The sequence below is a fragment of the Coregonus lavaretus genome, assembly GCF_964263955.1.
Source record: "Coregonus lavaretus genome assembly, chromosome: 4".
Taxonomy (NCBI): domain Eukaryota; kingdom Metazoa; phylum Chordata; class Actinopteri; order Salmoniformes; family Salmonidae; genus Coregonus; species Coregonus lavaretus.
The window spans coordinates 7,372,049-7,399,548 of record NC_139991.1 but is presented as its reverse complement, the minus strand read 5'-3'; the positions used below and the strand labels follow the sequence as shown (position 1 = coordinate 7,399,548).

The 27,500-nt window shown below is 44.0% G+C and overlaps 1 protein-coding gene across 1 annotated transcript in view; it reads right to left on the bottom strand.

The window, feature by feature from the left end:
* The window catches only part of LOC311128442 (disintegrin and metalloproteinase domain-containing protein 10-like), an 86,807-nt gene that overhangs the window by 15,527 nt on the left and 43,780 nt on the right, over positions 1 to 27,500 (bottom strand). Inside the window, exons 3-4 of the mRNA XM_084160586.1 lie at positions 15,846 to 15,964; positions 9,888 to 10,046 (exon numbers count right to left, since the gene is read on the bottom strand). Coding sequence (XP_084016712.1) covers positions 9,888 to 10,046; positions 15,846 to 15,964 — 278 coding nt within the window. The remainder of the gene's footprint in view (positions 1 to 9,887; positions 10,047 to 15,845; positions 15,965 to 27,500) is intronic.

Sequence of the window (27,500 nt, the reverse complement as noted above, 5' to 3'; positions counted from 1 at the left end):
TTTACCGCACTCGTCGGCGCGCTGGACAGGGTCGGAGTGGACTGGTCCCGCGCTGTCAGCCTGGCTACAGATGGTGCGCCCTCAATGATCGGGAAAAAAGCAGGCATTGTGACAAAGTTCAGAGAGAAAGTGCAATCTGCAAATGGAGGACGTGATTTTTTGACTTTTCACTGTATTTTGCACCAGGAGGCTTTGTGTTGCAAGTCATTAAAGATGGATACCGTCATGAAGGTAGTCATCCAAACTGTTAATTTCATCCGATCCAGAAGCCTGAATCACCGTCAGTTTGACAGCCTTCTCAGAGAGAAAGACCACATCTATGGCCTGCCATACCACACTGAGGTAAGATGGTTAAGCCGAGGTGCTGTGCTGAGGCGTTTCTTTGATTTACGAGAAGAAATTGAACAGTTCATGGAAGAAAAGGGCAAACCAGTGTTAGAATTTCATTCCGCAGAATGGATGCAGGACCTTGCATTTATGGTGGATGTTACAGAGCACCTGAATAACTTGAACAAACAGCTGCAAGGGCGCAACAAAGTTGTCACGCAGTATTATGACAGCATACGTTCTTTCAAGTTGAAGCTGTCATTGTGGGAGACGCAACTTGCCGGTGGTGATGCAGCTCACTTCCCCTGTCTGAAAAATGTGTGCGCGACCCAACATGTGGCAGACATGAAGCGGTTCAAAGATAAAATAACGGGACTGTTATGGGAGTTTGAGCAACGCTTTCAGATTTATGTTTATATGTTTTTATGTTGATGTGCTATTGTTTTTAATTGATTTTATTTTATTTGTATATTTAACCTATTCTTGACTCTGTGGTTCTTGCACTTGTTTGGGGAACAGGATTTCATTATTTTTATCTACATTTCTGCCTGAGAAATGACACCCTGATATAGTTCTGTGATCTGTGATATACTTCTGTGAATCACTGAGGCATTGTGTGTTTGTGTGTTCTTTGTCCTCAGAACTTTCAAATAACTTGAGGTGTTTTATGATTAATAGTGATGTTGTGCTTTTGGACACTGTCCTCAGGCTCCAGCTTTATGTTTATATGTTTTTATGTTAATGTGCTATTGTTTTTAATTGTTTTTATTTTATTTGTATATTTAACCTATTCTTGACTCTGTGGTTCTTGCACTTGTTTGGGGAACAGGATTTCATTATTTTTATCTACATTTCTGCCTGAGAAATGACACCCTGATATAGTTATGTGATCTGTAAAACAGTTCTGTTAATCACTGAGGCATTGTGTGTTTGTGTGTTCTTTTTCTTTAGAATTTTCAAATAAACTTGACGTGTTTTATGATTAATAGTGATGTTGTGCTTGTACTATTTTGGACACACTGTCCTCAGGCTCCAGCTTTATGTTGTATGTTGATCGTATTAAAACAAAGAAAACAATCTGAAGTTGTTGTTTTTAACTTATATATACCATGATTTTTCCGGTCCGGCCCACTTGGGAATAGATTTTCCTCCATGTGGCCCCTGAGCTAAAATGAGTTTGACACCCCTGGTCTACGCTAACTGAAAGTATAATCCTCTGTTCACCGCTGGCGTCTCCTTCTCCAGGCTGGAAAGAAAGCAGTCTTCCTCCCAAATGACATGTCACTGACTCACTCACTGCTCGACTTTCCTCTACCTTCCTCTGCCAGAGGCTCTGAAAAACACCAGACTCAATAAGGAGCAACAACACTACTTGCAACTACAGTATCCAGAAAAGTCCAATATTCAGCAATACACTTTCACAATTACTAACACAGATCAATGTCAAAGAATGGTCTGAGATACCACAGAGTCTGCCACAGAGTCCAGAATTAAACCTACATCTAAGCAGTGATCGTATCCTTGCCCTCTGCTGAGAAATGATGCCATTACCCAGAACAACATGTGGTGCTGTGTCCCTCTGTGGACTGGCTGGCTGCTGGAGCATTCCCAATGGGACCAAAGCAGTAAGACAGACACAGAGCTGGGTACTTTACAACCCAGCTAAGATGGTGATCATCAAGAACACCGTTTGTTCACGGGCATCTGCCTAAAGCAGGTGCACAGATCAAGCACATGCACAGATCCAATTTCCTAATAAAAAAGGAACATCATTTTGATTAACGCATCCAATTCAAATCTATTGACTCTGCTCTGATGTCACCCATTGAAGAGCAGCCAGCAAGCAAGTTGGAGAGCACCCTCCTTGTCATCACCATCCTGTTCCTAAATGAGCCAATAAACAAGCAGACAGTCTCACCATAGTACAGAGCGCCCCTGTAGAATGAGCCCAGTGATCCCTATGCAGAACACAGAACTGCACAGTGAAACACTCATGAAAATGAGTAAACCATAGTGACACAGAACTCTTAGCAGAGAGCCATAATTGCCTGTGGAAATCTGCAAACTTGTATAATGGGTTTTTGTAATCTATACTCTTTACCTTCACAGCAGGCTTGAATGCTAATGAACTCCAATTACGGCTGTGTGTTTAGTCAACAGGATACACAGAGCTTTCTACTTCTTCCCTAGTTGGCATTATCTATTCACAGCAAACGACTTCTGTCATCTCTCTGTCTGATGTTGTCAGTCCCTACAGAACAACGCCATGTGTTCCAGGACGAAGACACAGGGTTGGGGACAGGTATGGATGACACACTGGGAGACAGGCAGTCTATTTTGGGTATGCTACTTTTTCCTGGTTAGGTTATGTGGCCATGGAAAACTTCTGACCCTAATTATGCGGGTGACTGGGAGGTAGGCAGAGTAACATATAGGTATGCTGTTTTGGGTTTGGGCAGAGTGTGCTGAACTCAGGGGCCTCAGCCAGGGCTCTCTGGGAATGGGGAATGGTGCAGTGTCAACCAGGCCTGACAGCTCTGTTGCTGTCTAAGCGGGCTGCATAACAGAGCAAGCAGGGTGAGGAGGAAGAGTCGGTATGTGTGTGTGTGTCTCTGTCACTAATGAGGACTCAGGGATAACAGCCATCTCTCCCTCCCCTGGGCAACATGCCCTCCCTACTCCGCCTCAGATACCTGAGACAGGACTTCAAACACAAGCCAGCACAATCCCACACTCAGCACTTTGAATGTTTTAACCTATACACCGCAATACAATAACCCTGAATACACAGAATAACTGAATGCATATGCCATCAATCAGGCTGTTACTGTACAATGTGCTGATAATAAAACATGGATTTGGATCAGATCCTACATCAGGTCAGACTGCTCTGTGATCAGTTCCTAGCAGAGAGATTCTTCCCTCCCCCCAGATAGTAACAAACAGTGAGATGGAGTCAATAACGCTGACTGCACGCTTCAATAGAGGTCTCCTCTCTCCACTGCCACTGCATCTGTTCCCTAATGTACACAACACAGTCGATGCCGCTGCTCTGGTCAATAGCGAAAGCCCCCCTAATTACAACAAAAACACACCAGTAAACACAAGCAATCAATTCTACAACTAGGATCATGTAATTACAGTACATGCATGCGTCTCATTAAAATCAGCACTCTTACATCCATCACAACCAGGGCCACCACAACATACTGGCATGGAAATGGACTCCAAAGACATATTGTAGCGTCTAGTAGTGTAGACTGTAGAAAAACATAACTCAGTACACAGTCCTATTCTTCAAGGCCTTATAGGCATCATGTAGATGTATTGTGAGTGAGACTAAGTCCTTGTGAGTGGTTAGTCCTCAAGTTCCCCCGGCTGAGTCTGGCAGTGCTGGGAGGACACGGCAGAGCTGCTGTTATAAGCCTCCCAAATTAACTTGTCAGTCACCAGCCTGCATGGCGGGAGCAGCAATAGCAACGCCTCTGATTCAAGGAACACACACTCTGCCCGAGGAGATTCAAGGAACACACACACTGCCCGAGGAAATTCAAGGAACATACACTCTGCCCGAGGAGATTCAAGGAACATACACTCTGCCCGAGGAAATTCAAGGAACACACTCTCTGCCGAGGAGATTCAAGGAACACACTCTGCCCGAGGAGATTCAAGGAACACACACTCTGCCCGAGGAAATTCAAGGAACACACACTCTGCCCGAGGAAATTCAAGGAACACACACACACACACACACACACACACACACACACTCAGCTCCCAGAAACACAAACACAGTCCTAAAGAACACGCATCACCGTAATGAACACACACAGTGCCAACGAATACACCTCCAAACTTGAGGAAAACACACTCAGTCCCAAAGAACACAAACTCAGTCCCGACAAAGCCACACACACACTCAGGTCTGCAGCCTACAAGTAAATAGTATACTCAGCCAGCGTTTCACACTCCTCAACCTTCCTACCCTCCTCCTGTCCTCAAACAAATTTGGACAAACAGACATTTTAATTCACACTCTTCGATGGCAGAAAAGTGCCGGGGGAGTTATTTTGGCACTTTATTTTATTTATAGTCGCTTTTTTTAAAGTCAGGGTAAGTGCTGCAGGGCCAGGATGCCGTTCCTCAAAAGCCTGGCCGTACTTACAGCACTATTGACTGACCGCAGTTCATTTGCATTTTGCTTTGCATATCATATGATGAGTCACCACAAAGTGCCACTAGTGGGAAGTCAGGTCAACGGGTTGGAGGAGGAGAGAGTGGGCTCAGGGTCAACCTGTGCCCCGTTGTCAGTTGAGGAGAATGGCTCTGTACTGGACTGACCGGATTGACCGAACAACAAAACATTCTGCCCTGACAATGTATTCTCTATTTCCCGACAGAAAGCTGTCATTGTCTCTGCAGTGAATGCCCTCTCATTCAGATGCTAATCAAAAGGCCTTTGCGAACGAGAAGCGAAGAAAGACAAAGTTGTGAAAGCCGGGGTAAATGGGAGTCAGAGTCAGTCACGCCTTTTCATTCTTTATTCCATCCATCCACCATTTGTCCTTCCTCTCTCACCAACACCAGCTTCAACAGGAAAGATGTAGCTCAGTTGATAGAGCATGGCGTTTGCAATGCCAGGGTTGTGGGTTCGATTCCCACGGGGGGCCAGTATAAAAAAATAAAAAATGTATTCACTAACTGTAAGTCGCTCTGGATAAGAGCGTCTACTAAAATGTCAAATGTAATGTAAAATGAAAGAGAATTCTAAAATTAGGTGCCAGTTTCTTCAAGGAAAAAAGCCTCCGCAACAAAATGAACCTGTTTGAAGTGCGTCTTTGATGTCTTTGAAAACATCCAAGTGCAGACAGGATATCAGTGAGAAGAGACTCATTAATAGGTTGATAAAGACACAGTTTGAATAAAACGGCTGAAACCTGAATGTTACACTGAACAGAATGTGGCGGCAGGTAGCCTAGCGGTTAGAGCTTTGGGCCAGTTACCGAAAGGTCGCTGCTTCGAATCCCCGACCCAACTAGGTGAAAAATCTGCCGATGTGCCCTTGAGCAAGGCACTTAACCCTAATTGCTTCTGTAAGTCGCTCTGGATAAGAGTGTCTGCTAAATTACTAAAATGTAAAAATTTGAATGGAATGAAGTTCTCAAACAGGTCTATTGGAAGATTGTCTTTACCCAGTCCCCTTGTATCAATATGGACTTGATACTTCATTGTGTCACAGGAATGTAGCCAAAGTTAGATTAATAAATGACTCAACTATGTGTAAATGTACAGCTGATAACATGAAAGGCTATGCAAATACAAATATGATGTACCACAAGGAGGCAGTGTGGAGCATGTTAACCCACAGTGGCACAAATGAGATAAGAGAGCTGCCATCAGTGCTCTGACCTGACTTCACATGGCAGCATGACTTGACAGAAAATCTCAATTTGGGGCACCGGCATTCGCTTCATAGATTAGTGAAGGAAAAAATATGAAATGGGGTCCTTCATGTAATGTCTCAGGCAATATGATCTGCTAAGGAAAGAAGAAGAAAGATGTGAAGAACACAAAAGAATGGGTAGGGCATAACTACCTCAAAGCAGGTGCAGTGGCCAAGCCCTGCAGTACTATTGAGGGGTTCAGATGACAGCCTGTCATTGGATATGACACTGAGGGACAGAGAAGCTCTGTTCACACCATTCAGATAAACAGAAAGAGCGGGATGGGAGGAGGAATAGAGGGTGAGAGCTTTCTTGACACCTCATACTGACATAGAAAATGACAAAGAGCGCGAGACAGGGAAGAAATAGAGGGAAAGGAGAAAGAGCGAGAGAGTAGGCCTACATTGTGGAGAAGTAGCATAAGAGAAAGGTTCTCTGATTGCAGGCTCATGCTGGGCTGGTTGTGCCTGTGTGTCAGCAGGCAGGCTGGCTGTGAAAGCCCCACCTGAGGAAGAGAGGGCCAAGCAACACAGGGTGGGCCTCCATGCTGCTTCCTCCCTGCCTGCCTGAGAGGGCTGCTCTCTGGCCTGTACTGGGATGAGTGGGGTCAATGGTCTCTGGAGCTTAGCCCACACCTCAGAATGATCTATAATTGGTGGGCTGGTTGCTAAGGAAGAGGATTCACTCCCTGGCACTGGCGTCTCATCCTGATTCCACATCAATCATCAGGGCTCAGCCTAACCCTGACCCTGTGTGTGTCCTCTGGCTCAGACCCATTCCACAGTTCATCTGACATGACCTTGACTTGACCTGGCTAAATGCCCAATGTAAACTCCCCTTGGATAGACCTCTCCTCTGACAGCTCTGAATTGTATTTGAACCGTAGACCTCCACTCTGCTCAGAATGCATTCCACAGCCTTTAAGACCTTACCTCCAAGCCTAGAGAAACCGGTCCTGTGCTGTCCCACCCCCCATCCTTCAGGCCATTTAGGTACACATCCATCCATATCTCTGCTTACAATAAATACCTCCAGCAGAGAATCGCCTTTCGGTGTTACTCTCTATCTAAGGTCCCTGTCCTGTAACAGTATGATAGGGAGGGATGTGCATGTAGCAGAGGTGGAGAGAGAAAAGCTGGGACAAACGAGCCAGCATGGATTAGTCACTGCTGTCAGTTGATGACAACAACTGCAATTAAAAAGAGCACAGCCATGGTACTGCTATTTAGAGCTGCTACAGCCAATTCAATCCATTCGCTTTCAAAGCGAATAACACTGACGAATGACTGTGTTGTTAACAAGCCATCCCATGTGCTTCCAAAAATAACCATCTTTGCCTGCACAAAATATGTGTTATTTGGAATGAAATTGTGTTTCAACTGCTTAATTGGATAATGAACATCTCATTTCTAAAGCTACATCCCTAAAAAACAATTAACATTTATTTTTATTTTTTTCATTTCACCTTTATTTAACCAGGTAAGCCAGTTGAGAACAAGTTCTCATTTACAACTGCGACCTGGCCAAGATAAAGCAAAGCAGTGCAATAAAAACAACAACACAGAGTTACATATGTGGTAAAAAAACATAAAGTCAAAAAAATACAACAGAAAATATATATATACAGTGTGTGCAAATGTAGCAAGTTATGGAGGTAAGGCAATAAATAGGCTATAGTGCAAAATAATTACAATTAGAATTAACACTGGAATGCTAGATGTGCAAGAGATTATGTGCAAATAGAGATACTGGGGTGCAAAATAGCAAAATAAATAACAATATAGGGATGAGGTAGTTGGGTGGGCTAATTTCAGATGGGCTGTGTACAGGTGCAGTGATCGGTAAGGTGCTCTGACAACTGATGCTTAAAGTTAGTGAGGGAGATAAGTGTCTCCAGCTTCAGAGATTTTTGCAATTGGTTCCAGTCATTGGCAGCAGAGAACTGGAAGGAATGGCGGCCAAAGGAGGTGTTGGCTTTGGGGATGACCAGTGAGATATACCTGCTGGAGCGCAGACTACGGGTGGGTGCTGCTATGGTGACCAATGAGCTAAGATAAGGCGGGGATTTGCCTAGCAGTGATTTATAGATGGCCTGGAGCCAGTGGGTTTGATGACGAACATGTAGTGAGGACCAGCCAACAAGAGCGTACAGGTCACAGTGGTGGGTAGTGTATGGGGCTTTGGAGACAAAACGGATGGCACTGTGATAGACTTCATCCAATTTGCTGAGTAGAGTGTTGGAGGCTATTTTGTAAATGACATCGCCGAAGTCAAGGATCGGTAGGATAGTCAGTTTTACGAGGGCATGTTTGGCAGCATGAGTGAAGGAGGCTTTGTTGCGAAATAGGAAGCCGATTCTAGATTTAACTTTGGATTGGAGATTCTTAATGTGAGTCTGGAAGGAGAGTTTACAGTCTAACCAGACACCTAGGTATTTGTAGTTGTCCACATACTCTAGGTCAGACCCGTCGAGAGTAGTGATTCTAGTCGGGTGGGCGGGTGCCAGCAGCGTTCGATTGAAGAGCATGCATTTAGTTTTACGGCTCTGTCGTAGCCGGCCGCGACCGGGAGACCCATGGGGCGGCGCACAATTGGCCCAGTGTCGTCCAGGGTAGGGGAGGGAATGGCCGGCAGGGATGTAGCTCAGTTGGTAGAGCATGGCATTTGCAACGCCAGGGTTGTGGGTTCGATTCCAGTATAACAAATAAAAATGTATGCACTCACTAACTGTAAGTCGCTCTGGATAAGAGCGTCTGCTAAATGACTAAAATGTAAATGTAAAATGTTTAAGAGCAGTTGGAGGCTACTGAAGGAGTGTTCTATGGCATTGAAGCTCGTTTGGAGGTTTGTTAACACAGTGTCCAATGAAGGGCCAGATGTATACAAAATGGTGTCGTCTGCGTAGAGGTGGATCTGAGAGTCACCAGCAGCAAGAGCGACATCATTGATATACACAGAGAAAAGAGTCGGCCCAAGAATTGAACCCTGTGGCACCCCCATAGAGACTGCCATAGGTCCAGACAACAGGCCCTCCGATTTGACACATTGAACTCTATCTGAGAAGTAGTTGGTGAACCAGGCGAGGCAGTCATTTGAGAAACCAAGGCTATTTAGTCTGCCAATAAGAATGCGGTGGTTGACAGAGTCGAAAGCCTTGGCCAGGTCGATGAAGACGGCTGCACAGTACTGTCTATTATCGATCGCGGTTATAATATCGTTTAGGACCTTCAGCGTGGCTGAAGTGCACCCATGACCAGCTCGGAAACCGGATTGCATAGCGGAGAAGGTACGGTGGGATTCGAAATGGTCGGTGATCTGTTTGTTAACTTGGCTTTCAAATACTTTCGAAAGGCAGGGCAGGATGGATATAGGTCTGTAACAGTTTGGATCTAGAGTGTCACCCCCTTTGAAGAGGGGGATGACCGCGGCAGCTTTCCAATCTCTGGGGATCTCCGACGTTACGAAAGAGAGGTTGAACAGGCTAGTAATAGGGGTTGCGACAATTTCGGCGGCTAGTTTTAGAAAGAAAGGGTCCAGATTGTCTAGCCCAGCTGATTTGTAGGTGTCCAGATTTTGCAGCTCTTTCAGAACATCAGCTGTCTGAATTTGTGTGAAGGAGAAGCGGGGGGGGGCATGGGCAAGTTGCAGCGGAGGGTGCAGAGTTGGTGGCCGGGGTAGTGGTAGCCAGGTGGAAAGCATGGCCAGCCGTAGCAAAATGCTTGTTGAAATTCTCGATTATTGTAGATTTATCGGTGGTGATAGTGTTTCCTAGCCTCAGTGCAGTGGGCAGCTGGGAGGAAGTGCTCTTATTCTCCATGGACTTTACAGTGTCCCAAAACTTTTTGGAGTTAGTGCTACAGGATGCAAATTTCTGTTTGAAAAAGTTAGCCTTTGCTTTCCTGACTGCTTGTGTATATATACACACACACACCCATAGTCATATTGTATGGGCAACATTGTCTGAATCAATATAGCAAAAGCATTAACGAACACGTCCTTTAAGTCTATAAAATATACCTATTACATTAATGACAGCCATAACTCATTTTAGTGCTGTGATGTTGGCACCATGACTCCAGCAGGCCTGCTCGGTGACTGGCAGCAGAGTATACTCACTGATGTCCCCCTCGTGGTAGATGACTGAGTGGTAAGGTACGTCCTTGTCTCTGAGGTACCTCTCCGAGGGCTCCACGTAGTACATGCCCTGGTGGGTCTGGATGAAGCCTTCAAACCTGCCGTCCACCACCGAGCCGTGAGTCAGAGTGCCCTTCTCACCTGGAGGAGAAAGACTCAGGTCAGGTGGCTGAAGAAGGGTGGTCAACTCAACTCTATTCAGTTGGGGGTAGGAAGGGAAGTCAATGCTCAACGTGTGAGAGAAACACACTCAAAACATACACACCAACGCAAGCTGACACACAAACTAACAGAACATAATGCTGACACACACAAACACGGACACACACAGGCAGCTCTAAACATTGAGCAGATGGTAGACAGTGAGCTGTTCCTGGGGGGAATAGCGTCTTGGAGCAGAGTATCAGGGTGGGGCCCACCATATCCCTGTCTGTCTGTATCATAAAGACCCATCCCTGCTCCTCTCATCTGACCTTCAAATCAGACAAATAATGACTTTAGTAATAAGAGCTTGGACTCTGGTTAGTGTCAGGGACAATAAGAGAACAGCTGGGCTTCTTACACAAAAGGCACAACTAACGCTTGAAGAATCAAGGAACCAGTGAGAAAGAAGCACTGCCTTGACAATGGTAACGGGAGTAAGACGGAATAAAACCAAATGTTTTCAGGGCATAGCAGAGTCTATTAAACATCATCCGCCTTTCAACCAGACAGAGGAAGACTGGACGGTTTTTCATTCAGTGTTTGCCAAGAGCAAGCGCCTTGAAAAACCTTTGCAGGTTGGAAGAAAAAAAACCTGTGTTATAAAAACAGCAGACTCTGGAGGGTTATAATAAAACTGCACATAGATGACTGACAACTCAATGGGAGAAGATAACTAATCAGGGAGAGAATAAGACTTGTTTTCCACAGGATGGAGGAAGCTCAACTTATTTTTATCTGCTGCTCTCTTCAGTTCAGTATTGGTTGTGAAAATGTTGGAGCTTTTGTCTCATAGTTATCCTGAGGGACCGTTGCAGTTTAGCGTAAACAGAGAAACACAGCCAACCAGCCAGCTAGCCAACCAGCTTCTCTCCCAGGTTAGGTTTGTGTTTCCAGAGGAAAGAGGCCCGCTGGGGGCCGTCTGCTCTGCTCTCCTGCTGGAGATAACAAGAGCAGCAGAACACACAGCTGTCCCATGGAGCATCCAGCTCTTTCTCTCTAAATCTCTTCTCTGTGTGTTCCATGGAAAGGGCCCATAGTTTCCCCTGGTTTGTCCAGGCCCTAGCCATGTAGTTTGTCAGGAAACACTGGGACACTAACTGGTATTGGTAGTAGTTTTGATACTGAAAGTGAGAAAAACAGAAAGTGCATTCCATTAATGTTACTGCTGTACATTAGGCACATATTAGATTAGAGTAATAGCAAACCACAGTCAATAATGGAGGTGCTTGCTCAAAATAATACTGTAGGCTAGATTACCTCCATCTAAACAAAATCAGCAGGATACTAGGGAAAGGAATTTTGAGCTATGCTGAGACCATTCATTGACAGTAATAACTGTCACTTTAGATTTACATTTACATTTTAGTCATTTAGCAGACGCTCTTATCCAGAGCGACTTACAGGAGCTAGATGACTTCATGTGTCATTTCTGCTGTCCCATTTTCTTCATAATCATACATAAATAATACTTTCCCCACTTACAGCTTAGATCAGAGTGAGGACCAATGTAATCTATGTGGTCTAATGCTGGGCAGCACTTGGTAACATTAAAGAGAGCCCTATGGTTCTGATATCATTTCAGGAACGGAGTCCCCCTTCTGATCTCCAGAAGGCACAGCTTGGGCACTGCTCATTTGCCCAAAGAGGAAGCCCTTTCTCTGGGCATGAAAGGCCAGTGCAGAGGGGTTTAGACCCATCCTCTGCTCACATATGGATCAAGTCTGATCACTGTACCAAGGAGTGCTCATACCTCAGACACTGATACCCTCAGCAAAGGGAGTACCCATAATTCCAAGTTTAAGTCAGGAGAATACGGCCGGTCCCAAGGGCAACTGACAAGACTTTCATGTGAGAGAAAGAGGAGTGAAAAGAACATGCTACACTAATGAGAGCTGGGTTAATGTGGCCATATAGACAGTGGAAATGGAATATTCTTTACCCCTGTACCTTATCATCAGAAACCCTACTGCAGTCCAGATACAAGCAGCTTCACTCCAATTATGAGAATTCCAGTAGACAGGGACCACAGTAACCACCTCATTTAGTTCATGAAATTGCCTGGTCCCCAAAGCGCTAAGTGGGCTAATGTAAAGTAAGGAGAGTAGAGTCTGCTGGTCTTTATGAGAGGCAAATGACAAAATGAATGTATAGGCACATCTGATCACACATAATGGAGTGGTCTGGTCTCTGTCTCTCTACTAGATTACAGTACTTCACTAGCAGATGGGTCCTACTCCCATCCCCATAACAGTACAGACAGCTATTAGCTATCAATCAAATGTATTTATAAAGCCCTTTTTACATCAGCAGATGTCACAAAGTGCTTTACAGAAACCCAGCCTAAAACCCCAAACAGCAAGCAATGCAGAGGTACAGGTGGAGGAGGAAGGGACTCAAGGGAGAATGGGACTGGGGATATTACCGCTTTACCACCAGTTCACGGTTCTTCTAATATCAGGCAGAGGCTAACTGATGAGCAACTGCACTTAACACAACACACACTGCCGGAGATGTACAGTGCCTTCAGAAAGTATTCACACCCCTTGACCTTTTCCACATTTTGTTGTGTTACAGCCTGAATTTAAAATGGATTAAATTGAGATTTTGGGTCACTGTTTGTTAATTAATAAAAAATGAAAAGCTCAAATGTCAATGTATTCAACCCCTTTGTTATGGCAAGCCTAAATAAGTTAAAAAGAGTAAACATTTGCTTAACAAGTCACATAATAAGTTGCATGAACCCACTGTGTGCAATAATAGTGTTTAACAAGATTTTTGAATGACTACCTGATCTCTGTACCCCACACATACAATTATCTGTAAGGTCCCTCAGTCGAGCAGTGAATTTCAAACACAGATTCAACCACAAAGACCAGGGAGGTTTTCCAATGCCTCGCAAAGAAGGGCACCTATTGGTAGATGGGGAAAATTAAAAAAGCAGACATTGAATATCTCTTTGAGCATGGTGAAGTTATTAATTACACTTTGGATGGTGTATCAATACACCCAGTCACTACAAAGATACAGGCGTCCTTCCTAACTCAGTTGCCGGAGAGGATGGAAACCGATCAGGGATTTCACCATGAGACCAATGGTGACTTTAAAACAGAGTTTAATGGCTGTGATAGGCAAAAACTGAGGCTGGATCAACAACATTGTAGTTACTCCACAATACTAACCTAAATGAGAGTGAAAAGGAGGAAGCCTGTACAGAATACAAATATTCCAAAACATGCATTCTGTTTGCAATAAAGCACTAAAGTAAAACTGCAAACAATGTGGCAAAGAAATTACCTTCATGTCCTGAATACAGTGTTATGTTTGGGGCAAATCCAACACAACTCATCACTGAGTACCACTCTTCATATTTTCAAGCATGGTAGTGGCTGCATCATGTTATTGGTATGCTTGTCATCGACAAGGAATAGGGAGTTATTAAGGATAAAAAGAAATGGGATAGAGCTAAGCACAGGCAAAATCCTAGAACAAAACCTGGTTCAGTCAGCGTCCCAATAGACACTGGGAGACAAATTCACACAAGGCCAATATACACTGGAGTTTCTTACCAAGACTACTTTGAATGTTCCTGAGTGGCCTAGTTACAAATTTGACTTGAGAATCTATGGCAAGATTTGAAAATGGCTGTCTAGCAATGATCGACAACCAATTTGACAGAGCTTGAAGAAAAAAGAATGATGTGCAAATATTGTACAATCCAGGTGTGCAAAGCTCTTAGAGACTTACCCAGAAAGACTCCCAGCTGTAAGCGCTACCAAAGGTGATTCTAACATGTATTGACTCAGGGATGTGAATACTTAAATTTAAAATGTTTCTGTATCTCATTTAATACATTTGGAATAAGTCAAAGGATATGAACACTTTCGGAAGGCACTGTATTATACAGCAAAGGGTTGAGGAGAGAAAGATGTTGCCACTTACTGCAATCCAACTCTGAGTGCAATCTTTATCCCTAATTGCAGTATTCTAGAGTATTACCTTTATGTAACACTTTGTTATTTTAGCAATTATGCCTTTGGCAAGCTGCCTTGCTTGCTGAAGCGTGATTGCATGACGATTACCCGACTACCATTTCTCTGAAGATTAGCAACTGCCAACAAACTCCTCAAGCTCGGAGAACGTGAAAAAATCTATTACGTTTTTGAGGACAATATTACGTGTTCCTTGTAGCGTTTCATCTCTCGTATGGAAACTGTCCACTTACAAAAAGAATTGGGGAAAAAAGCAAGGTTTTAGATTTGATTTTGTAAAGCCTAAGGTTCTCTGTCATACATCAAGGCCTCGGTAGACATGAACATCATCTTCTGCATATTCTAATTATTCCCTCAGTAAGCCAGAGTGAATATGGCAATGAAATGTATCAGTAACCACGTTTCCATCCACAGTTTTTATGAGTATAAAAAAAAAATCACGACAGCTGTGATGGAAACCGGAAGTTTCGATACAAGTTTATAAATGCCTCTAGATCATTTGTTTGTTTGACATGGTAGGATCTTTGTGTCTGTAAAATTAATTATGCGAGAAATGGCGGTTTATTAGGCTACAGATGAAATAAGTTATGATGAGCTTCACAGGGTGGTGAAAATGCACTGGGTGAAGAGTTTGATGCTCCTTTCCAATAAACATCGAGGGTCTTATTCTGGTGACATGATGATCGATGCTTGACTGCCATTTGACAAATAAAAAAATTCTCGCTCTTATCCATAATAATCTCATCATGTAGCCTAGCCTACCTGCACAGCCTACCCGCATTGTAGTCTATCTGCGAGCTGTTGGCTAGAGCACATGTGCCAAGACCAGAGTAGGCACATTTATTATTTAACGCACCGCTTTTTGTGACAAAACAATCGCTAGAGTCGAAAATGCAATGGAAACACATTGAACTTAACATTTTTATTCGGTACATGAAAATGTAAGCGGAAAAGTAAATTTTGTGTGCACTAAATAAAAAATCCACCTTTGAATGTCCACCTTTATTACTGACAAGAAAAGGCTTGGTCTGGACAAACCTTTTCATTCCATTACAAATCCCTCTACATTACAGATCTGAGAAATAGGCTACAACATCGTCGTCCTTGGAACGACACAGTGCTGCTTCTCTAAAAGGAAACAGATCTCAAGATTTCCATTTGATAGAGATGAGAAGTGCTCCAGTGGAGTCTGATTTGAGTTACAGTCTGTTCAGCAGAGGAGAAGATAGATGACAGCATCTGTGAATGATGAGGTGGGAGTGGAGCTGAGCCCGCTGAGATCTGAGAGCTTCACACAAACACACCACGTCACATGACCGGACGGACACACCTTGGCCTTGTTTTCCCTCGTGTTATATGTGAGCTCTGCTGCAGGCATGGGGCGGGGGAGGGGGAGGATCCTGAGGATGTGAGGCTGGAACGAGACCAACACATTCTCCACACGTATACGCACACACAGAGACAGACAGACAGACAGACAGACAGACAGACAAAGAGAGGAGTGGAGAATGATATCCATTAACAACGTTCAAAACCACAGCTTCATGGTGGCTGGGCTTTTACATCGAACTCCAGCCAGCCAACGCTACCAATCCCACAACAACACACTGGCGCACACCCACACACAACAGATGAACGCAAAAGCAAATAAACAAATTGGATGCGGAAAGCGTTTCCCTGGTAACTATCGTAATTGTGCCTGTGTGCACAAGGACTTTGTCGTTCCAGAAATAATTGCTGGACTTACCGAAGATTTCTCCAGTGTAAATGTGGGAGGTGTCGTAGGGAGCCTCCTCTCCTGACACCTCTACTGTGAGGTCTGGAGAGAACAGGCTGGTGTCCCTCTTCATCCGCAGATTGAAATGCCTGCAAGGGAGGAACATGAAAAGACATTACTACACTACCCAGACCCCATTTAGTACCTCCAACATTCCTGCTCATGGTTCAGTAAACATCTATGCAGCCAAAATGACAGGAGAAAGATTAGGGCAAGTACAACGCCAAACCAGTGTCTCCCAACACAGACAGACTACTAGGCTGTAAGACCCTTTTCATTTCACAGCAAAGGAAAATAAAGGGAAAATAAATACAGACACATAGGGCCTTCAACTTCTCTTAGGGGAGACAATAGAAAGTGGTTGTTATTTGAGAAACATCTTAATGGATGTGCAAATTCTTTAGATAGTTCAGCAGCACATGTCTATTGTTCAGGAAGAATATTTCCTATAAAGTCCTGATGACTCAGAGGCCTGGGCTGGGACCTCCAAAGAATCACACCAGTCTCTTATCAGAACACAGGTCAAGTAAATCATTACTCCATATCACTCATATCAATACTTCCGGCTTCATGCGCCATCGGGAGTTTTCCATAGGAATACATGGATGCCGTTAGCGCTATCACTATCTACTGGTTTTAATTTCTAAGGGTCGTAGGCTCCAACAAAGTTCTCGCAGTGCCAGAAATTGAGCCTTTATCGTATAGTGGCTGGTGTTACGGCCAGCCACATGATATGCACACAATAATACAACTATTGTGAATAGTCAGATGAATATAACATAGTTTGATTTAAACGTTTACATGCTTTGCAAGAAGAAGATTTCCCTTGATGGGATTTTGATAAATGTACAAAATCCCCAATCAAAATAAACATTCTCCCACAGCGACCATGTTATTTTTGGGACATATAAATATGCATACTTTAAAATTGTCCGAACTCACTTCACTCACACATAAGCATAGAGTGAGGATTGCGCTGCTGGTGCTGGCACGTACGCAGATGAAATACACTGCTGCAGGCTGACGTGGCCTCGCAAGCCAATCGCAGAATGTGACGACAGAACTGAAGAAAATCATACAATCTGGCCAGGTTGATAGCAAGATTTTAATTTGGTAACATCGCACATACAGTGTGGGAAGGCCTTAAGAGATAGACATTATTGCTCAGTTTCATCAACCATTTTTCAGGATGAGTCATGAATCATAATATTAATATCCTGGCTCTTAATCCATGTGAATAGGATATGAAATGGAACAGACTCGTAGGTTACATCTGTGTGAGTCCATGAGGATGAGCCTATTGACTGTCAACAAACCAATGACGTGAATGCATTATAGATTGTATTTCCCAATAATGGCATGATGGAGAACAACATTAGGGAAAATCTCACATATTAGACAACATGCATCTTTAGTGAATAAAAGTGACCCATTGTGACTGCAACAATTGGACAGTTAAAATGTATCTTGTCATATTTCTCTCTTGGATTTGTAAACGCTGAGAACAAGACAAACAAAACCACTGGCCATTTCCCCTCTGTTCCTTCTTAGTTTAGGATGAAGTGAGGGCCATCTAAGATTAATCACAGCTACAGCACTTCACAACAACGGCCCTCCTAATTTGCTTTGTTGATAACAGAGGGAGGCCCAGGCCCTCTCACTGGGTAACAAATGGCAGCTGTAATTGACATGGGCATCCCTGCCCAGAGCTGCTCTCCGATTAAGGCTCCCCTCAGGGCTGCTGGGGTGTTAGTGGACACATGGTTGGTTACACAACTAACCCAGAGTCAGGAGACAACGTGAGTCACAGACACACAAGCCCCATTTGAATGGCCCATCCTGGGAAGTCTTCAGACAAACACACAAAGAAAACAGAGACCGATGGAGAGTGGGAGAGCGGAGGGGCCAGGTGTGGGGTGGACACCTTAAGCTATCTAATTAAGCATGGCCCAGCAGTCGGCTCACCCTGCACCCAGTTTCCCATTGTGTAATTGGATCTTTACTAGTGCTCCGGTAAGCAGGCGGGCATGTGGGTGCACTCAACGCCGGCAACAATAGGAGAGAAAGGGAACCTGAAATAGCCCATCTTGTGACTACTGACTAGGCCTGTCAAAGAAAATGTATAGACTAATCTGTGTTCAATCAATCAATCAATTTTATTTTATATAGCCCTTCTTACATCAGCTAATATCTCGAAGTGCTGTACAGAAACCCAGCCTAAAACCCCAAACAGCTAGTAATGCAGGTGTAGAAGCACGGTGGCTAGGAAAAACTCCCTAGAAAGGCAAAACCTAGGAAGAAACCTAGAGAGGAACCAGGCTATGAGGGGTGGCCAGTCCTCTTCTGGCTGTGCCGGGTGGAGATTATAACAGAACCATGCCAAGATGTTCAAAAATGTTCATAAGTGACAAGCATGGTCAAATAATAATCAGGAATAAATCTCAGTTGGCTTTTCATAGCCGATCATTAGAGTTTAAAACAGCAGGTCTGGGACAGGTAGGGGTTCCATAACCGCAGGCAGAACAGTTTAAACTGGAATAGCAGCAAGGCCAGGCGGACTGGGGATAGCAAGGAGTCACCACGGCCGGTAGTCCCGACGTATGGTCCTAGGGCTCAGGTCTCTCAGTTGGCTTTTCATAGCCGATCATTTAGAGTTGAAAACAGCAGGTCTGGGACAGGTAGGGGTTTCGTAGCCGCAGGCAGAACAGTTGAAACTGGAATAGCAGCAAGGCCAGGCGGACTGGGGGCAGCAGGGTGTCATCATGCCCGGTAGTCCTGACGTATGGTCCTAGGGCTCAGGTTCTCAGAGAGAAAGAGAGAACGAGAGAATTAGAGAGAGCATACTTAAATTCACACAGGACACTGGATAAGACAGGAGAAGTACTCCAGGTATAACCAACTAACCCCAGCCCCCCGACACATAAACTACTGCAGCATAAATACTGGAGGCTGAGACAGGAGCGGTCCGGAGACACTGTGGCCCCATCCGAAGAAACCCCCGGACAGGGCCAAACAGGAAGGATATAACCCCACCCACTCCGCCAAAGCACAGCCCCCGCACCACTAGAGGGATATCCCCAACCACCAACTTACAATCCTGAGACAAGGCCGAGTATAGCCCACAGAGGTCTCCACCACAGCACAAACCAAGGGGGGGGGGGCGCCAACCCAGACAGGAAGATCACGTCAGTAACTCAACCCACTCAAGTGACGCACCCCTCCCAGGGACGGCATGAAAGAGCACCAGCAGGCCAGTGACTCAGCCCCTGCAACAGGGTTAGAGGCAGAGAACCCCAGTGGAGAGGGGAACCGGCCCGGCAGAGACAGCAAGGGCTGTTCGTTGCTCCAGCCTTTCCGTTCACCTTCACACTCCTGGGCCAGACTACACTCAATCATATGACCTACTGAAGAGATAAGTCTTCAGTAAAGACTTAAAGGTTGAGACCGAGTCTGCGTCTCTCACATGGGTAGGCAGACTGTTCCATAAAAATGGAGATCTATAGGAGAAAGCCCTGCCTCCCGCTGTTTGCTTAGAAATTCTAGGGACAATTAGGAGGCCTGCGTCTTGTGACCGTAGCGTACGTATTGGTATGTACGGCAGGACCAACTCGGAAAGATAGGTAGGAGCAAGCCCATGTAACGCTTTATAGGTTAACAGTAAAACCTTGAAATCAGCCCTTGCCTTAACAGGAAGCCAGTGTAGGGAAGCTAGCACTGGAGTAATATGATCAAATTTCTTGGTTCTAGTCAGGATTCTAGCAGCCGTATTTAGCACTAACTGAAGTTTATTTAGTGCTTTATCCGGGTAGCCGGAAAATAGAGCATTGCAGTAGTCTAATCTAGAAGTAACAAATGCATGGATTAATTTTTCTGCATCATTTTTGGACAGAAAATTTCTGATTTTTGCAATGTTACGTAGATGGAAAAAAGCTGTCCTTGAAACAGTCTTGATATGTTCGTCAAAAGAGAGATCAGGGTCAAGAGTAACGCCTAGGTCCTTCACAGTTTTATTTGAGACGACTTTACAACCATCAAGATGAATTGTCAGATTTAACAGAAGATCTCTTTGTTTCTTGGGACCTAGAACAAGCATCTCTGTTTTGTCCGAGTTTAAAAGTAAAAAGTTTTCAGCCATCCACTTCCTTATGTCTGAAACACAGGCTTCTAGCGAGGGCAATTTTGGGGCTTCACCATGCTTCATTGAAATGTACAGCTGTGTGTCATCCGCATAGCAGTGAAAGTTAACATTATGTTTTCGAATAACATCCCCAAGAGGTAAAATATATAGTGAAAACAATAGTGGTCCTAAAACGGAACCTTGAGGAACACCGAAATGTACAGTTGATTTGTCGGAGGACAGACCATTCACAGAGACAAACTGATATCTTTCCGACAGGTAGGATCTAAACCAGGCCAGAACTTGTCCGTGTAGACCAATTTGGGTTTCCAGTCTCTCCAAAAGAATGTGGTGATCGATGGTGTCAAAGGCAGCACTAAGGTCTAGTAGCACGAGGACAGATGCAGAGCCTCGGTCTGACGCCATTAAAAGGTCATTTACCACCTTCACAAGTGCAGTCTCAGTGCTATGATGGGGTCTAAAACCAGACTGAAGCATTTCGTATACATTGTTTGTCTTCAGAAAGGCAGTGAGTTGCTGCGCAACAGCTTTTTCTAAAATTTTTGAGAGGAATGGAAGATTCGATATAGGCCGATAGTTTTTTATATTTTCCGGGTCAAGGTTTGGCTTTTTCAAGAGAGGCTTTATCACTGCCACTTTTAGTGAGTTTGGTACACATCCGGTGGATAGAGAGCTGTTTATTATGTTCAACATAGGAGGGCCAAGCACAGGAAGCAGCTCCTTCAGCAGTTTAGTAGGAATAGGATCCAGTATGCAGCTTGAAGGTTTAGAGGCCATGATTATTTTCATCATTGTGTCAAGAGATATAGTATTAAAACACTTAAGTGTCTCTCCCGATCCCAGGCCCTCGCAGAGCTGTGCAGATCCAGGACAGCTAAGCCCTGGAGGAATACGCAGATTCAAAGAGGAGTCCGTAATTTGCTTTCTAATGGTCATGATCTTTTCCTCAAAGAAGTTCATGAATTTATCACTGCTGAAGTGAAAACCATCCTCTCTTGGGGAATGCTGCTTTTTAGTTAGCTTTGCAACAGTATCAAAAAGAAATTTTGGATTGTTCTTATTTTCCTCGATTAATTTGGAAAAGTAGGATGATCGAGCAGCAGTGAGGGCTCTTCGGTACTGCACGGTACTGTCTTTCCAAGCTAGTCGGAAGACTTCCAGTTTGGTGTGGCGCCATTTCCGTTCCAATTTCCTGGAAGCTTGCTTCAAAGCTCGGGTATTTTCTGTATACCAGGGAGCTAGTTTCTTATGACAAATGTTTTTCGTTTTTAGGGGTGCAACTGCATCTAGGGTATTGCGCAAGGTTAAATTTAGTTCCTCAGTTAAGTGGTTAACTGATTTTTGTCCTCTGACGTCCTTGGGTAGGCAGAAGGAGTCTGGAAGGGCATCAATGAATTTTTGTGTTGTCTGAGAATTTATAGCACGACTTTTGATGCTCCTTGGTTGGGGTCTGAGCAGATTATTTGTTGCGATTGCAAACGTAATAAAATGGTGGTCCGATAGTCCAGGATTTTGTGGAAAAACATTAAGATCTACAACATTTATTCCATGGGACAAAACTAGGTCCAGAGTATGACTGTGGCAGTGAGTAGGTCCAGAGACATGTTGGACAAAACCCACTGAGTCGATAATGGCTCCGAAGGACTTTTGGAGTGGGTCTGTGGACTTCTCCATGTGAATATTAAAATCACCAAAAATTAGAATATGATCTGCTATGACTACAAGGTCTGATAGGAATTCAGGAAACTCAGAGAGGAACGCTGTATATGGCCCAGGAGGCCTGTAAACAGTAGCTATAAAAAGTGATTGAGTAGGCTGCATAGATTTCATGACTAGAAGCTCGAAAGATGAAAACGTCATTTTTTTTTTTTGTAAATTGAAATTTGCTATCGTAAATGTTAGCAACACCTCCGCCTTTGCGGGATGCACGGGGAATATGGTCACTAGTGTAACCAGGAGGTGAGGCCTCATTTAACACAGCAAATTCATCAGGCTTAAGCCATGTTTCAGTCAGGCCAATCACATCAAGATTATGATCAGTGATTAGTTCATTGACTATGACTGCCTTTGAAGTGAGGGATCTAACATTAAGTAACCCTATTTTGAGATGTGAGGTATCACGATCTCTTTCAATAATGGCAGGAATGGAGGAGGTCTTTATCCTAATAAGATTGCTAGGGTGAACACCACCATGTTTAGTTTTGCCCAACCTAGGTCGAGGCACAGACACAGTCTCAATGGGTATGGCTGAGCTGACTACACTGACTATGCTATTGGCAGACTCCACTAAGCTGGCAGGTTGGCTAACAGCCTGCTGCCTGGCCTGCACCCTATTTCACTGTGGTTCATTTGTGTTCATTTGTGTTCATTTGTGTTGTTGACAGTCACACAGTATTGCCAACAATCAAGGTCAGGAATGTTTGTTTTTGTTATACAAACACACTCTTGACTCATACCACTCATAACCACTTCCCCTAAACCACACCCTAAGACAGTCTTAGTTACTGCTTAGTAGGGCTGTCCCTGACAAAATAAAAATCTTTGTCGACCGAAAGTCGTCTATTCTTTCGACCAATTGATTGGTCTAAATGTTAAAACGTGTATTTTTCCATATATAGACATCCTATGTATTTTAATCAAATCAACTATATGCACTGAGCTTGTCTGATGCTTTAAGTTCAATGTTTGATGAAATAATTAAGACACACAAATGACTAGAGGGAGTCCGACCACAATTGATTTGACTGTGCAGGGCCGGGCTCAGACTTGCTGCGCTGTGTAAAAAAAAAAAAAAAAAAAGACAGCGAGTGACTGTGTGACTAGCACCAATTGTCTCTCTCCTCCCTGCTGCAGCGACCACCACAGAAATCAACAATGTTTATCGCGCTGTCCGTGTTGCAGAAACTGCAATGTAATTACAGCTATTTCTGACTAAAAAGTTGTGCTACCGAAATCTCTCATTTGTTTAGGAAAAACATTCCCTTAACCCTTCCTCTCTTTATATGACACATGTATGCATCGTATGCACGTGACCAATAGGGCCTGACCTATTGCATATCATAAACGCATCAATAAATTGGTTATAACAAACTCTGAACACCGTAACACGTGACAGAAAAATGGACGCAGAGGACATGATAAATAAACACGAAATGGGGGAATGTTTACTGGTTGCTCAGGAGGTAAAGGGGAAGTCAGATGTGTGGAATCAATTTGACTAGTTGTGGAAAATACTGGAAATCAAGAAAAAGAAGGTACAGTGGGGAGAACAAGTATTTGATACACTGCCGATTTTGCAGGTTTTCCTACTTACAAAGCATGTAGAGGTCTGTCATTTTTATCATAGGTACACTTCAACTGTGAGAGACGGAATCTAAACCAAATATCCAGAAAATCGCATTGTATGATTTTTAAGTAATTCATTTGCATTTTATTGCATGACATAAGTATTTGATATATCAGAAAAGCAGAACTTAATATTTGGTACAGAAACCTTTGTTTGCAATTACAGAGATCATATGTTTCCTGTAGATCTTGACCAGGTTTGCACACAATGCAGCAGGGATTTTGGCCCACTCCTCCATACAGACCTTCTCCAGATCCTTCAGGTTTCGGGGCTGTCGCTGGGCAATACGGAGTTTCAGCTCCCTCCAAAGATTTTCTATTGGGTTCAGGTCTGGAGACTGGCTAGGCCACTCCAGGACCTTGAGATGCTTTTTACGGAGCCACTCCTTAGTTGCCCTGGCTGTGTGTTTCGGGTCGTTGTCATGCTGGAAGACCCAGCCACGACCCATCTTCAAAGCTCTTACTGAGGGAAGGAGGTTGTTGGCCAAGATCTCGCGATACATGGCCCCATCCATCCTCCCCTCAATACGGTGCAGTCGTCCTGTCCCCTTTGCAGAAAAGCATCCCCAAAGAATGATGTTTCCACCTCCATGCTTCACAGTTGGGATGGTGTTCTTGGGGTTGTACTCATCCTTCTTCTTCCTCCAAACACGGCGAGTGGAGTTTAGACCAAAAAGCTCTATTTTTGTCTCGTCAGACGACATGACCTTCTCCCATTCCTCCTCTGGATCATCCAGATGGTCATTGGCAAACTTCAGACGGGCCTGGACATGCGCTGGCTTGAGCAGGGGGACCTTGCGTGCGCTGCAGGATTTTAATCCATGATGGCGTAGTGTGTTACTTTTGGTTTTCTTTGAGACTGTGGTCCCAGCTCTCATCAGGTCATTGACCAGGTCCTGCCGTGTGGTTCTGGGCTGATCCCTCACCTTCCTCATGATCATTGATGCCCCACGAGGTGAGATCTTGCATGGAGCCCCAGACCGAGGATGATTGACCGTCATCTTGAACTTCTTCAATTTTCTAATACTTGCGCCAACAATTGTTGCCTTCTCACCAAGCTGCTTGCCTATTGTCCTGTAGCCCATCCCAGCCTTGTGCATGTCTACAATTTTATCCCTGATGTCCTTACACAGCTCTCTGGTCTTGGCCATTGTGGAGAGGTTGGAGTCTGTTTGATTGAGTGTGTGGACAGGTGTATTTTATACAGGTAACGAGTTCAAACAGGTGCAGTTAATACAGGTAATGAGTGGAGAACCGGAGGGCTTCTTAAAGAAAAACTAACAAGTCTGTGAGAGTCGGAATTCTTACTGGTTGGTAGGTGATCAAATACTTATGTCATGCAATAAAATGCAAATTAATTACTTAAAAATCATACAATGTGATTTTCCTGATTTTTGTTTTAGATTCCGTCTCTCACAGTTGAAGTGTACCTATGATAAAAATTACAGACCTCTACATGCTTTGTAAGTAGGAAAACCTGCAAATTCGGCAGTGTATCAAATACTTGTTCTCCCCACTGTAAGAAGCATGTGTGCCAAACAGGTGCTGTTAGCTTACTATATTCGTTGTCTGACCGTTTGGAACAATGTAAACACTAAATAAATGATAAGCGTACCAGAGAGTATGTTGTAACGTTATACAAATTTTTTGTAAAGCCTTTATTACAGCAAAGACTAAAAACAGTAGCCTGCATTCGTGAATCCAATTGCTGAAATGGAACGGTTTATTTATTGTTTACGCTAATTATTCAAGGGTTGCTTTGATCTTTTATTTTAAAACTAAAAAGCTTGATTCTATTTCAAATCATGAATGACTCATATGCTGTGTGATGACATTAACTAATAAATGATTGATTGATACAGTAGCCTATATAAGTATTGAAATATAGGCCTAAGTAAGTTGCGGTATTAAGACTAAACAGGGTGCGCTCTTAGGCCTACAGCTCGATGTTGGTTATAATAATAATAATAATAATAATATGCCATTTAGCAGACGCTTTTATCCAAAGCGACTTACAGTCGTGCGTGCATACATTTTTGTGTATGGGTGGTCCCGGGGATCGAACCCACTACCTTGGCGTTACAAGCACCGTGCTCTACCAGCTGAGCTACAGAGGACCACAATTAGTATATACAAGTCTGCTATACTAATAATGATAATGACATTACTTATTATTGTTATTATTATTATTATTATTATTATTATTATTATTATTATTATTATTATTATTACAACAATAATAATAATAATATTAACAATAAGAAGGAGATCAAGAAAAATTAGGGTTATTTTTATAAATATAATTGTTCTGACAATTTGGAACAGGCTGTAAACACTAAATTAATTATAAGTAATACCGGCTCCCAAGTGGCACAGCGGTCTAAGGCACTGCATCGCAGTGCTGAGGCGCCACTACAGCCTCAGGTTTGATCCCAGGCTGTGTCACAGCCGGCCGTGACTGGGAGACTCATGGGGCGGCGCACAATTGGCACAGCGTCGTCCGGGTTAGGGGACGGTATGGCCGGCCGGGAATTCCTTGTATCATCGTGCTCTAGCGACTCCTTGTGGCGGGGCTTGCGACTGCAAGCTGACTTCGGTCGTCTGTTGGACAGTGTTTTCTACGACACAATGGTGCGGCTGGTTTCCGGGTTAAGCGAGCAGTGTGTCAAGAAGCAGTGCGGCTTGGCAGGGTCGTGTTTCGGAGGATGCTTGACTCTCGACCTCCGCCTTTCCCGAGTCCGTAGGGGAGTTGCAGCGACGAGACAAGATCTTAACTACCAATTGAATATCAAGAAATTGGGGAGAAAAAATTTAAGCCTTTATTATAGCATAACACAGATTAAAAACAGCCGAATTTGTGAAATTGTAAAAACAGCCGAATTTGTGAATATCAAGAAATTGGGGAGAAAAAATTTAAGCCTTTATTATAGCATAACACAGATTAAAAACAGCCGAATTTGTGAAATTGTTTATCCGACGTGGTTGGTGCTCACGGAATCAGTAGGCTATTAAACAGGCAACAGAAGCAGGATCTGTCTTATTTCTGGAGATACAGTGCATTCGGAAAGTATTCAGACCCCTTTACTTTTTCCACATTTTGCCTTATTCTAAAATTGATTAAATTGCTTTTTCCCCCTCATCAATCTACACACAATACCCCATAATGACAAAGCAAAAACAGGTTCTTAGACATTTTTGCACAACAATTTTTTTGTTGTTGTTGAAATATCACATTTACATAAGTATTCAGACCCTTTACTCAGTACTTTGTTGAAGCACCTTTGGCAGCGATTACGGCCTCGAGTCTTCTTGGGTTTGACGCTACAAGCTTGGAGCACCTGTATTTGGGGAGCTTCTCCCATTCTTCTTTGCAGATCCTCTCAAGCTCTGTCAGGTTGGATGGGGTGCGTCGCTGCACAGCTATTTTCAGGTCTCTCCAGAGATGTTCGATCGGGTTCAAGTGCGGGCTCTGGCTGGGCCACTCAAGGACATTCAGAGACTTGTCCCGAAGCCACTCCTGCGTTGTCTTGGCTGTGTGCTTAGGGTCATTGTCCTGTTGGAAGGTGAACCTTCACCCCAGTCTGAGGTCCTGAGCGCTCTGGAGCAGGTTCTCAACAAGGATCTCTCTGTACTTTGCTCCGTTCATCTTTGCCTCGATCCTGACTAGTCTCGCAGTCCCTGCCGCTGAAAAACATCCCCACAGCATGATGTTGCCACCACCACGCTTCACAGTAGGGATGGTGCCAGGATTCCTCCAGACGTGACGCTTGGCATTCAGGCCGAAGAGTTCAATCTTGGTTTCATTAGACCATAATCTTGTTTCTCATGGTCTGAGAGTCTTTAGGTGCCTTTTGGTAAACTCCAAGCGGGCTGTCAAGTGCCTTTTACTGTGGAGTGGCTTCTGTCTGGCCACTCTACCATAAAGGCCTGATTAGTGGAGTGCTGCAGTGATGGTTGTCCTTCTGGAATATTCTCCCATCTCCACAGAGGTACTCTGGAGCTCTATCAGAGTGACCATCGGGTTCTTGGTCACCTCCCTGACAAAGGCCCTTGTTCCCCGATTGCTCAGTTTCGATGGGAGGCCAGCTCTAGGAAGAGTCTTGGTGATTACATACTTATTCCATTTAAGAATGATGCAGGCC